The 12220-nt window shown below is 37.7% G+C and overlaps 1 protein-coding gene across 2 annotated transcripts in view; it reads left to right on the top strand.

Moving 5' to 3' along the window:
* The window catches only part of ppp3cca (protein phosphatase 3, catalytic subunit, gamma isozyme, a), a 51896-nt gene that overhangs the window by 16256 nt on the left and 23420 nt on the right, over positions 1 to 12220 (top strand). For both annotated transcript variants that reach the window (XM_055199213.2, XM_055199214.2), the window contains exon 3: positions 2309 to 2433. In XM_055199213.2, coding sequence (XP_055055188.1) covers positions 2309 to 2433 — 125 coding nt within the window. The remainder of the gene's footprint in view (positions 1 to 2308; positions 2434 to 12220) is intronic.

Below are 12220 nucleotides of genomic sequence, written 5' to 3' on the forward strand. Positions count from 1 at the left end.
TAAGATACTAACAGAAAATATATGAACTATGTACTCAACAATAAAAACAAAAAAAATTTCAGGACTAAATGTCTTCTTCAGGCATTAGTCAGTATTTAGTGTGACCTCTCTTGGCACTAAACACATATTGAGCTTTTTTGAGGAGAATGAAGTCCTGAACTCATTTGATTAGAATTAGAAATTAGGATTTAATTTAATTTAGGTTTAAGAGATCCTGCAGCTGCCTGCTATTGCTCAAGTGAAAGGGGAGTTAAATACTTGAGACTTCAGCTTATACTTTTATACTGTTTTTATATAAAAATACAAATTTCTTGTATTTTCTGGTTGCATTCTAATAAAGAGACTGAGAAATATCACTACACTCTAAAAACAAACGGTGCTATATAGCACCAAAAGTGGTTCTTTGTTCATAATCATAGAAGAACCGTTTTTAGTGCCATATAGCACCGGTGAAGCACCAGTGAAGCACCTGTGTAGAACCATATAGTGCTTTGTAGAACCATATGTGGTGCTATAGTGGTGCTATATGGCCCCTATATGGTTCTACACAGGTGCTACACAGGTGCTTCACCGGTGCTATATGGCACTAAAAATGGTTCTTCTATGGTTACGATTCAAATCAACAGTTTTGGTATAGCACCGTTTGTTTTTTTAGAGTGTATACAATTGCAAAAAAACAACAAATCCAATGGTGGCATAAGACTTTTGCACAGTACTGTATGTTTCACATTTTTCACAATTTATCATTCACACTTCAGAGCACACACAATCACTTGTGACCCTGGACCACAAAACAAGTCATAAGTAGCATGGATATATTTGTAGCAATAGCAACTATACATTCTGTGGGTCAAAATTAAAAAAAACATTTTAAAAACAAAAATCATTAGGGTATTAAGTAAAGATCATGTTCCATGAAGATATTTTGTAAATTTCCTACCATAAATATATAAGTATTAAACATTAGTAATACGTGTTGCTAAGGACTTCATTTGGACAATTTTTAAGGCGATTTTCTAAATATTTTGATTTGTTCCCACCCTCAGATTCCAGATTTTCGAACAGTTGTATCTCAGCTAAATATTGTCCTATCTTATCAATGGAAAGCATATTTATTCAGCTTTCAGATGATGTATAATTCTCCAAAATTGACCCTTTTGATTTTGTGCTGCAAGATCACATTTATGTGCCAATCTCTTTGCAAAAATTTTGACGATACATAACTCTTAAAAGTATTAAAATGATTCAGTTATTATTGCAAATTATGTCTGTATGCATACAGCAGCATGCACATTTGCAGACGTGCGGTAATTTCGTTATATAAATACATTTTCCTTACATTAAATGCACTTGCAGTTGCAGGGCTATATTTGAAGAGTTTGGTTCAAAAACGCAATAAATTCATTTTTACTATTTTCTATACCAAGAAAGTGACAAGATGAAAACCACTATTTTCTGTTACAAACTTTCACATAGCATCTTTAGGTTATAATAACATTAAAAATTCATAATTAGATTTTCAAAGATTTATTATAAAAACAGATTCTTTTTTCCACAAATGCAATAAATCCATGACAAGTTTTTTTTCAAAATGCTAAATCTATTGAATCAATATATAAATGTGCATTTATCTTTGCCATGTTATATTTATTTAGTTGACTAGTGGTATACACAGATTAAAAAATAAACATTAATGGCGTTAATCAAAACATTTACTTTGTCATATTAAGAACACTGTCATTGCTGCGGTCATCCTTGGGACATCGTCGCTGAACGTTTTTGACAGCAATCAGCTGTAAAATGTTTTGGTCCTGCTAGATTTTCGTTGACTTCAAGTAAAATAATGGAAAGTTTCATAAGACCACCTGGGGTCAATGTGTTAGCATGACAGAAACTTGATGCTGTCGGAAGAACAAGCAACAGCCGGCATTTTCCTTTCACCCGAGTGGCTAATGTTTCTTCTCCACCACAGCAAACCACCACAGGTTTATCAATTCCATCAAAAGTATTATTTTGTTTTTGTTTGTTTGTTGATCATGAAGTACAAAGTAGATGAGGAAAACTAGGATTCGTTGTGTATATAAAGCTTTTCCCTTATTGTTTACAATGCGTGGAATGGTGCGCTGTGTGAGGAGAAAAGATGACAGAATAACACGGCGGATATCGGATTTTGCGTAAAATTAAGAATTTACTTTTTAATACTGACCTGATACAATACTGATTTTGTGGTAACTTTTTAAAAAATAAACTCTTCATATATATCTCACTGACCATGATATACTTTTATTTTGATATCTTTTCACTTTAGTGTGTGGTGATGTCCACGGACAGTTCTTTGACCTCATGAAGCTCTTCGAAGTTGGTGGCTCACCTGACAACACACGCTATCTTTTCCTTGGCGATTACGTAGACAGAGGGTACTTCAGTATTGAGGTGAGTGCATCTTCCAGATCTCTGCAGAAAGCCAGACTGTTTGATGTACATTACATTTACACATTTGGCAGGGAGTCGCTTTTATCCAAATGGATTTGAAGCACACATTTTTATCAAATGTATGTGTTCCATGGGATCAAACCCACAACCTTTGCTATGCTAACGCAATGCTGTACCAATTGAGCTGCAGGAACACCTACAGATTCAAAACACTTATCAAGTTCAACACATGCCCTGTCCTAGGGGTTTTTGTCTTTATTTTTTGCACATTTTGGGTAATATGATGATGCTTTTAGATACCAATAGGAGCGTAGAACCCTCATTTAATATGTTTAACTTCAAATACATTTCACAGATTTTACCAATAGAGAAGAATCAGCAGAACATCAGAATCTGACTGAGTCTTTATATAGTTCATTAAGTAAGAATCTTATGCTGACAGTCTTATCCACCACAAGGTACATACTGACCCAGAGTCTTTAAACCTACCTTTATTCTAATGCCAATGTTTTGACCTCACCCTAATACTCAAAGTATTTAGGGATCAGCATCATTGGGGAGCCGTATCTACACACATGGCAACACTCACTGTTGCTTGAGTGAAAATCTGACAGCTTCATTGAATCATCTGTCACAGAATCATCAGTGAATGCACTGTCACATTGTCTACAGTTCATTAACCACCACAAATAAACATACAAGATCAAAAGGCAAGAAGGATTATACCATGATGTATCCAGTAGAGATTTGTTGTTCAACAGTTGCACCGTCAGTCTTGTAGCTTGCATATCTATATCTTACATTGTGAGAGCAGCTGGTCTTACTGGAAAGTTCAGAAAAAGATGTATGATGATTTGTGTTGCATTCCCTTGACTTTGACTTGCAACACAGCTGCACAGAGTTCATGCAAAAGTGCTGAGTTGAGCTAAGATATCCAAGAGTTAAATGCAGTTTAGAAGAGAGAGAATAAATCCTTCCCAGTTTAATGGTCAAGTATGTTTTTTTTGCCCACCAAAAAATTAACAAGCGAAAAAGGTTCATTTTGCAAGTCCCTCAGTCACCTCAAGCCTCCTTTGTGTGTGCTTGCATTTGGTGAACCTTTGATGCGGGGTGTGCATAGTCTGTCCATGCAAGAGGAAAAAGCCATGGATGTGAGAGCAAACGCTCAAGAGACTTTGTTAAGCCGTATGGTTAAAAGTCCCTTTTCTGCGTCTCATTTGAAAGAGTCTCAGGGGGAGTTTTCTGAGCGGTGCTATTTGATAAGCTGTCAGACACTGTACCCTTTTATAAGAGCTGAGTCACCGAGCATTAAAGCATGGACCGTTTTACTTGTCGTACATCTCCGCTGAATTACTGACGTGTTGCGCTTTGATCCTGTGAGGAGTTTATTAGCTGGACATCTTTATTTAGCATTGTCTTAATGTTATTTTTATCTTATTACGTATGTAGCAGGCATCAACAACATTTTCCTGTAGCTCAGTTGGCAGAGCATTATGTTAGCAGTGCAATGGTCATGGGTTTGATCCCAGAGACACACATACTGATAAAACGTATTATAGTGCACTGTAAGTGTACTTTCACACTAGGGCTGGGCAAAAACAAAAATCGATTTTTCAATTAATCGGGGTTTTTTGTGGTCGATTCAAAATCGATTCTCAAAGGCCACGAATCGATTTTTTTTTTATGAAATAACCTGATCCTGTTTGATCAAGGGATGCGACCATTGTGACTTTTTTAGCATGCATTTTTCATCTTGCATCAAAATTGTATTGTATTTAACATAATTGTATGCAATTGAAAATTAGAGATGGGTTCTGTTTTAATGTACCCAAGTGTACCTAAAATAAAAGAGTTTAATATACAGGTTTGTGGCTCTTAATTTGTTTTTATGAATTACCCACTTGTAAACTTATCTTCACTGTTCTTTTTTATAAATATAGTATTTGTATTAAATCGAATCGAGAATCGAGCATAAAAATCGATCCGAGAATCGGAATCGAAAGGAGAATCGATTAGATAGCTTGTGAATCGAAATCGAATCGATCTGGAACATCTGAATCGGCACCCAGCCCTAGTTCACACCACCGCCGACTTGATCTTCCAAAGAAGCTCAGGCCGCCCAGTCAAGGACGCTTGTCAAAATGTACGGGGAAGCTTGTTGACGCTTTAATCGCTCTGAAGTCTGTTTTCTCAGAACTAATGTTTTTGTTGGAATGAAAGTTTACATCGTATGTTTCTCTGGAATTAGCCAGCGAAGAACGTCTAGGCTATATTCCGATTGGTTGCTGGCATTTTGCCCCTGCTTGCCGCTGAACCGCGTCATAGCTCATTACCTTAAAGTTGAGCTTCTTTCAACTTTCTGATTGACGCTCTGGTCGCTCAAAACGGACAAAACGCGACCCGATGGAGTTGACGCCCCTTGCAGCTGAGAGCAGCCAGCTTTCATTGTAAATGAATTACTTCCGGTAACTTTGGAAGCTCAAGTCGGCGGCTGTGTGAACGTACAGTAAGTCGCTTTGGATAAAATATTTTTTCACGGTTTTCACGTGTTATGGAATTTCTGGAATATCATGGAATTTTAAAAGGTCTATTCCAGACAATTGTTTGTCCAAGTCGTGGAATATTAAAAATTTAGTTTGCCGCTTTTAGCATTTACAGTATCAAAATGTTACCCGCCTGTTAATTTGTGACGTAAGGAATGCCGTTTCCGGATCCAAGCCCCTACTGATTTCAAGTGACACTACAATTTTAACAGCCATTTCTTGGCATTATTTATTTATTTTACGCATTTAGGCAAAAAATTTTTTTAAACTACTCACGGTGTACACTACTCAGTGTTTCCCAACCACTGTGCCATGGCACCCTAGTGTGCCGTAAACGCTTATTTGGTGTGCCTTGGAACAGTAACACGGCACAGTGTTTGAAAAAGCGCTCGAAGCTAGCTACCAGGTTACTGAGTTGATCACAGCTGCATGTGTCACTTTCATCAATTCCAGCCAGGATATCATCTTATCAAACAAGATCAAATTTCACATTGTGAATACTACATTTAATACAGTATAATATTTCAGTTTAACAAGTCATTTAAGTGCAATACAGGTTTGTGCAGTTCTGTTAATGCTTATTGTGGTAGTGGTGTGCTGTATGATTTTTTTTAACTTATCAAAACTGTGTCGTGGCAGATAAAGGTTGGGAAACACTGCACTACATTATCAGGCATCTCAATCACAAGTCATGAAAATTCAGCTTTTTAGTCAGTGAAAGTCAGGGAATTTGACATTTGGAATACCAGATTTTTACTGGCTAATCAGAAAACAAATAAATCTTACAAATATTTGCTATGTAGGCTGTTTTGTTATATCTGTGGTGCTGGAATCTGCTTCCCAGCATGCATGGACGAATGAAAAACACGAATTGTCACCTCATTATTTACATTTGCTACTTTCACTGTATTTGCACGGATGATGTCGTGTTTACTGTTCCCCCGGAGCTAGTGTCATGTGGCCATGTCATCTCAATGCTTATTTTAATGATTTTTAGTGTTATTCAGGGTTCCCACAGGTCCTTGAAACTTTGTGAATCTGGGGGAAATATTCAAGGAAGTTTTTGAAAATATACATACAAAGATACAGGTCATTGAAAGTGCTTGAATCTAGTTTATGCAAGAAGTTTTCTGGGAAAAAATCTACATAATTTCCTGTGTAGTGTAGAATAATATCATAAAAATTCTAGACTTTAAGCACACATGCTAAACTGTTCACTTTAAATGCTTCTGTATGCGAATGTTGATTTATACCAAAAAGCTTTTTTGCATAGTTGTGTTTGACACATGAAAACATCTCGGGTTACGCATGTAACTGTTGTTCTCTGAGATTGGAACGAGACGCTGCGTCTCCCTTGCCATACTTCCTGCGTCCCTGTAACGCAATCTTTGGCAATATTTCAGATAGCGATATACTTCCTGCAGGGTTCCCACGCGTCCTGGAAAACCTGGAAAACCTGGAAAATGAAAGACCAATTTTCCAGTACTGGAAAACACATAAAAAATGGGGGGAAACGTCAAATGTCCTGGAAACGCTTGCGTTGTCCTGGAAAATTATTTTCCCTCCTGGTAGGATGAACGCAAACGGGTTAAAAATGTTATGCATGAATGTCTGTTTTGACCTGCCTTTAACGTGTAATATTGGGCTGGAGCGCTTGGCTGAATCCCAAACCGCCTACTTCCATACTATATAGTATGTAAAATGCGCTACTTTGCGTACTATATAGTATGGAAGTAGGCGGTTTGGGATTCAGCCGTAGTCTGCTTTTATTTCCGCATGTAGCCAGCACACCGCCCCACGTGACACAAACCTGCCAATGTACGCGTTTGCGTAGCAAGTGCGCAATTTGACGACATACGCTGGTAGGACTTGCCCCTCTAAACTACGGACATGTGAGTTCTGTGGCAAATATGCACGTGCGGTACTCCTGTCTGACAACACGATTCAGCAGCGTGGTGAAGCAGTTTCAGCTAATCATTGTAGAAAAGCAGAGAATAACAAGTCTACTGAACCTACAACGTAACATTCCCGTCCCTCTCCTCCTCCCCTCTGCCTCAGCACCGCTCTACTCAATGGCACTGCTCTGCCTCACTCTCTGTACCCCGTTCCCCATTTGCTGCAGTTGGGCTTAAAAAGGTAATGTGTGTGTGTGTGTGTGTGTGTGTGTGTGTGTGTGTGTGTGTGTGTGTACGTGTGTGTGTAGGTGTGTGTGTGTGTGTGTGTGTGTGAGTGCGTGCGTGTGTGTGTGTGTGCGCGCGCGCGTGCGTGTACCTGCCAGCTTTTGGTAAATCTGACCGTTACACGTAAGGATTCACTGTGAAAGCATTCGAGTCGAAGTCTAAGTGAAAAAATAATGTGTTGTGTACAGTAAGTATAATACATAAAATATAGGGGTGTGACGAGATCTCGTGCGATTAAATATGTATCGCGAAATTAATTATGTCACGAGATTTCTCTGGGAGGTCAAATGCTGGCCGTTTCTTATACAAAATGCTGCATCCAGAGGTTGCATTTGTAGACTGCATACGTCATAAATTAAATGCATTATATTCTGTCTTTTACTGCGTTTGCTTTTTAAATCTTGCTCAATAATATCAGTGACTGTATCATTTCTACTGTAAAGAATTGGACTAATATTAAAGATTTAAATGGATTTAAACGTTGTTTGGCTAAAAGCATCCATTTAAAATTTAAGTAACTGAAGTGGGTAATTTACCGCCCCCTGTAGGCATTTGTTATAGTACATAATTCTGTTTTTTTAGGCTATATAAATGTGTTTACTAGTTTTGATACTTTATTTGGACGAATTATTATTGCATTGTCATTATTATGTAATGTTAAAGGTTATTATTTTATTACCAAAAATATCAAATTACTTCATTATCAATTAGCAAAATAATTGTTAGGGACAGTCCTAGATTAGTTAAAACATTTCAAAATAATGTGATTTCAGTTTCCCATTCATTTATTTTATCATTGAGAATTTCTTAAAAATAAAGTGACATTGCTTTGTTTTATATTGACCTTTTTGCACCGCAGTATAGGATTTGAGTTTGATATTTATAGTTTTGATTTATTTTTGCAGTGATTTTCATTTTTACTTGAAGAATGCAGGGGCCCGTACCATGAAAATGGTTAAACAAACTCAGGGTTACAGGATTAGTTTCAGGTTGACAAAACCAAGCCAATGTGCAGGCCTTGTTGGTAAAAGCTATTTTCATTGTACCCAAAAGCCAGGATTGGCACAAACTAATCCTAAACAAAGCTGGCTAACCAACTAAACCAGCTTCATGGTATAGGCCCCAGGTGTCAGATGCACTAAGTCAACTGTAAGTAAACAGTAAACAGATAAAGTAAAGGAAATTGTTTTGGTGATTTATTGAACATAAAATATTTTGTTGAGAAAGTACAAGAGAGACAGACTGAGATGAATAAACATTTTAAGCAATCTGGTTAAATGTACAAAATATAAGGTACAATTGTAGAAAATAGCAAAGCTTCTCCAAAGCTTGGGATATATGATATACTTCAGATCCATTTCATACACCAGTAGGCTAAATGGATTTTGCATTTAAACACATTTAGCTTTACAAAAGGTCTATCCATTTCAGCAATATAATTGACAAAACAGTTACAAAGATAGGATAAATCGAAATAATTTAGAGTCAAAAACACACAACTCATCAGTTTATGCTATACCAGTTGCGTAATGTGCCTTGGTGCGAGCAGATGCAATTAATTTAGAAGTCCGATAATAGTTAATATTTTCTAAAGTTAGTGACTGATTGCGAATACAGCTTGACTGTGAGAGTTTGGATTTTTAAACTGATATCAGCAATGATGATATGATACTATCACTACTACCCAGCCTTAGTTGTGATAACTTGACTCACACTGTAGCAGCTGAAAATGTCCTGAAAATGTCCTGGAAACGTCCTGGAAAATCTTTTCAAGAAAAGAGTGGGAACCCTGTTCCTGGCTCCCGCGTGACCCTGTCTTTGTCTTTAAAGGAATAGTCTACTCATTTTCAATATTAAAATATGTTATTACCTTAACTAAGAATTGTTGATACATCCCTCTATCATCTTAGTGCGTGCACGTAAGCGCTGCAGCGCGCTGCTACACTTCGATAGCATTTAGCTTAGCCCCATTCATTCAATGGTACCACTCAGAGATAAAGTTAGTAGTGACCAAACACATCAACGTTTTTCCTATTTAAGACGAGTAGTTATACGAAAAAGTTTGGTGGCACAAAACAAAACGCAGCGCTCCTCCAAGCGGACCCAAAAGAGGAACTACATTGTATGGCGTAATAGCACTTTTGGTAGTACTTCGACTCGCCTGAAAAGTCCGCTCCCCTTCTCACTCTCATAATGGGAGAGGTAGGGTGTTACTGCGCCGAGTCGAGGTGCTCCCGGGGGTGCTGTTGCGCCATAGAATATAGGTCCTCTTTTAAATCCGCTTAGAAAAGCGCTACGTTTTATTTTGTACCACCAAACTTTTTCGTATAACTACTCGTCTTAAATAGGAAAAACGTTGATGTGTTTGGTCACTTCTAACTTTATCTCTGAGTGATACCATTAAATGAATGCACTAAGATGATAGAGGGATGTATCAACTCTTCTTAGTTAAGGTAATAACATATTTTAATATTGAAAATGAGTAGACTATTCCTTTAAGCCTCACCATTGGTTGAATTTGATATACACATTCAGACACACTCACCCCTGGAGGCGTCCCCAAAGTGTCACTGCAGTGACACAGTGCGAGTTCCCTCAGAAGGGAACTGTAATAATTTATGTAACCTTGCTTTCACTTGAAATGTGTCCCCACATTTGAATTTGAGGGTATTGGATCTGGAAAGTCCATGGAAGGTCCTTGAATTTGAAGTTAGCTAAGGTGTGGAAACCCTTGTTATTGTGTTTCGAGTCTGGTATTTCGGTGACCATCCTAATTTAAAACCACAACATTCATATATTTATGACCAAATATGTCATCATATTGTGAAGGGTTTATTGTTTGAAAACATTGATAATGGTAAGAGTTTGCAGAAAATATACCTTTGGCATTTTATCAAGCAGCTTCACCTTGAGATGGTTTTTACAGTAAATGGTATTGTAGGAATTTCCATCTATTATGGGATTGTATTGGCTTTTTCATCAGGAAATCCATTTCAAAACTATTGTAATGAAAGTGTGAGTGTATATATATTCAAATCTCAAAGTATGCACAGTCATATTCATTTAGCCTGTCATTGTGTCTCTTCCATTATGTTGGTCTATTTCTCTTTGATAAAGAGAGTGTATTATTAATGCATCCCTAGCCTCCCACCACCATGACCGTCCACTGCACACTAACACACTCACATACGAGTGAAAGGTCCTGGTGTGAGCGGCTCTACCATCACAATGTTCAGACTCCACTTGTCTGGCACAAAGCTGTGTCTGCCCTTTTGTCTTCGCTCTTCATGAATGAGTACCAGTGAGCAAGAGAAATGTAGCACTTATTTAACCAGGCAGCACCCTGAAGCACCATGTAAACTTTTTATTGATCCAGCTGTCAGTGTTTTTTTCTCTGTCTTATATTCTCTCATTCTATCTAGTTTGTTTTGTTATTTTTCTCACATCCATTCTCTCATTCTCTTATTCTCTCTTTCTCTCATTCTACATCATTTTGTATCTCTCTTCAATTGTATTCTCTCATTATTGTAGTTGTATATTATCTTCTTATCCCTCCCATTCTATCTTTCTGTCTCTTATTCAATTCAATTTAATTATTTACTTTATTTGCATGATTGTGTGTACGTTTTCTCATTATATGTTTCTTTGTCTGTTTCTTATTCTCTCATTCTCTCATATTCTCTCTTTCTCATTCTGTACGTCTCTCATTCTCTCTCATATTCTCTCTTTCTCACTGTGCCATCTGCCATTCAGATGTAATAGCCTTTGTTCAGAAGCTCCTCTTATGGCCACTATTACCTGTAATTTTCTGTTCATTATTTCTTTTGCGTAGGCTCCGGTCGCGGATCTCTGAGCTGTCGCATCCCAGCGCCCGCTCGCGCCCACCTACACGTCTATTATTTCACATGCCATTTAAATGCACACCTGTCGTCCTTGGTTACCTTGGTGTCCCGATCTCCACACGTTGAGTGGTGTCTGAGATTTTGCATGCAAATGAAAAAGGGGGGTTTAGGATAAATGGGTTGTAATGAGGCTGAAACGAGCGCGTGTGAGCTCACACAATCTGTACTGTACAGAAGATCAGGCACCCTGTGCTCGCTCTGCATATTGCTAGCATTTGTGTCATCTGCTGCCAAATAAATGTGGATTTATATGTATAAATTAACCAAACAGACCACTAATTATAATAATGTATTATTTGAAATAATTGTTATAAGACCAATTCACTCCCACTTTTGCATTCCCTCATGCATCCAGCGGCCATCTGTCGAGCACTGAACGTTGAAACCGCTTCGGTTGTGTTGCTTGTAAATGGGGAACTGATATGAAATATGTTTGCCAAGTTGACGTGTCTTGCATCTAAAACGTTTTTTATTTTATGAATAATAACAGTATTAGGTCTTCAGCTATTATGTCCTTATTAACAGTCTGCATGGGGCGGCCACGAGATGGTGCCAGGGGGGGCCCAGTTTTATGACATTTTATAAAATACATTCATTTATCATGAATTCTGTGTAATTAAACCTAAAAAATAATAAGCCAACAACCAACAGCACTACTAGGTATAATTGTATATGTTTTGTTTAATTAAAATATTACATTTTAAAACTGTTTTTGTCATACATTTTCTTTCGGGGGGCCGCGAAAAAATGCACTGTACACAAGGGGGGCCGCATGCTGAAAAAGTTTGGGAACCACTGAACTAGGTAAATGTCCCCAGACTGACTTCAATTCAATTCAGATCGATTGGTGTATGACATTAAAGCATTAAAGCATGCTTTTATTAATGATCTGATCTGTCCGTATAGTGGGAATGATGTGGGGTCATTTGGGATGTGGTGATATGCGGCTGCATGTTTTGCTGCGTATTCATTCTGCGTATATCAGAATGTTATACCTTGACAGCTGAAGTTTTTCACATTCCGTTACGGAAGCGAACGTTCCAGAGACCACCTCTGCAAAGCATACCAGGATACGCTAAAGCATACCGCACCCTGGTATGGTACAGAGTGATCACACTAGCCTAATGAACCGTACTCTGGTATGTTACTGTATGAATTATGT

This window comes from Misgurnus anguillicaudatus, chromosome 22 (assembly GCF_027580225.2).
Source record: "Misgurnus anguillicaudatus chromosome 22, ASM2758022v2, whole genome shotgun sequence".
Classification (NCBI taxonomy): Eukaryota; Metazoa; Chordata; class Actinopteri; order Cypriniformes; family Cobitidae; genus Misgurnus; species Misgurnus anguillicaudatus.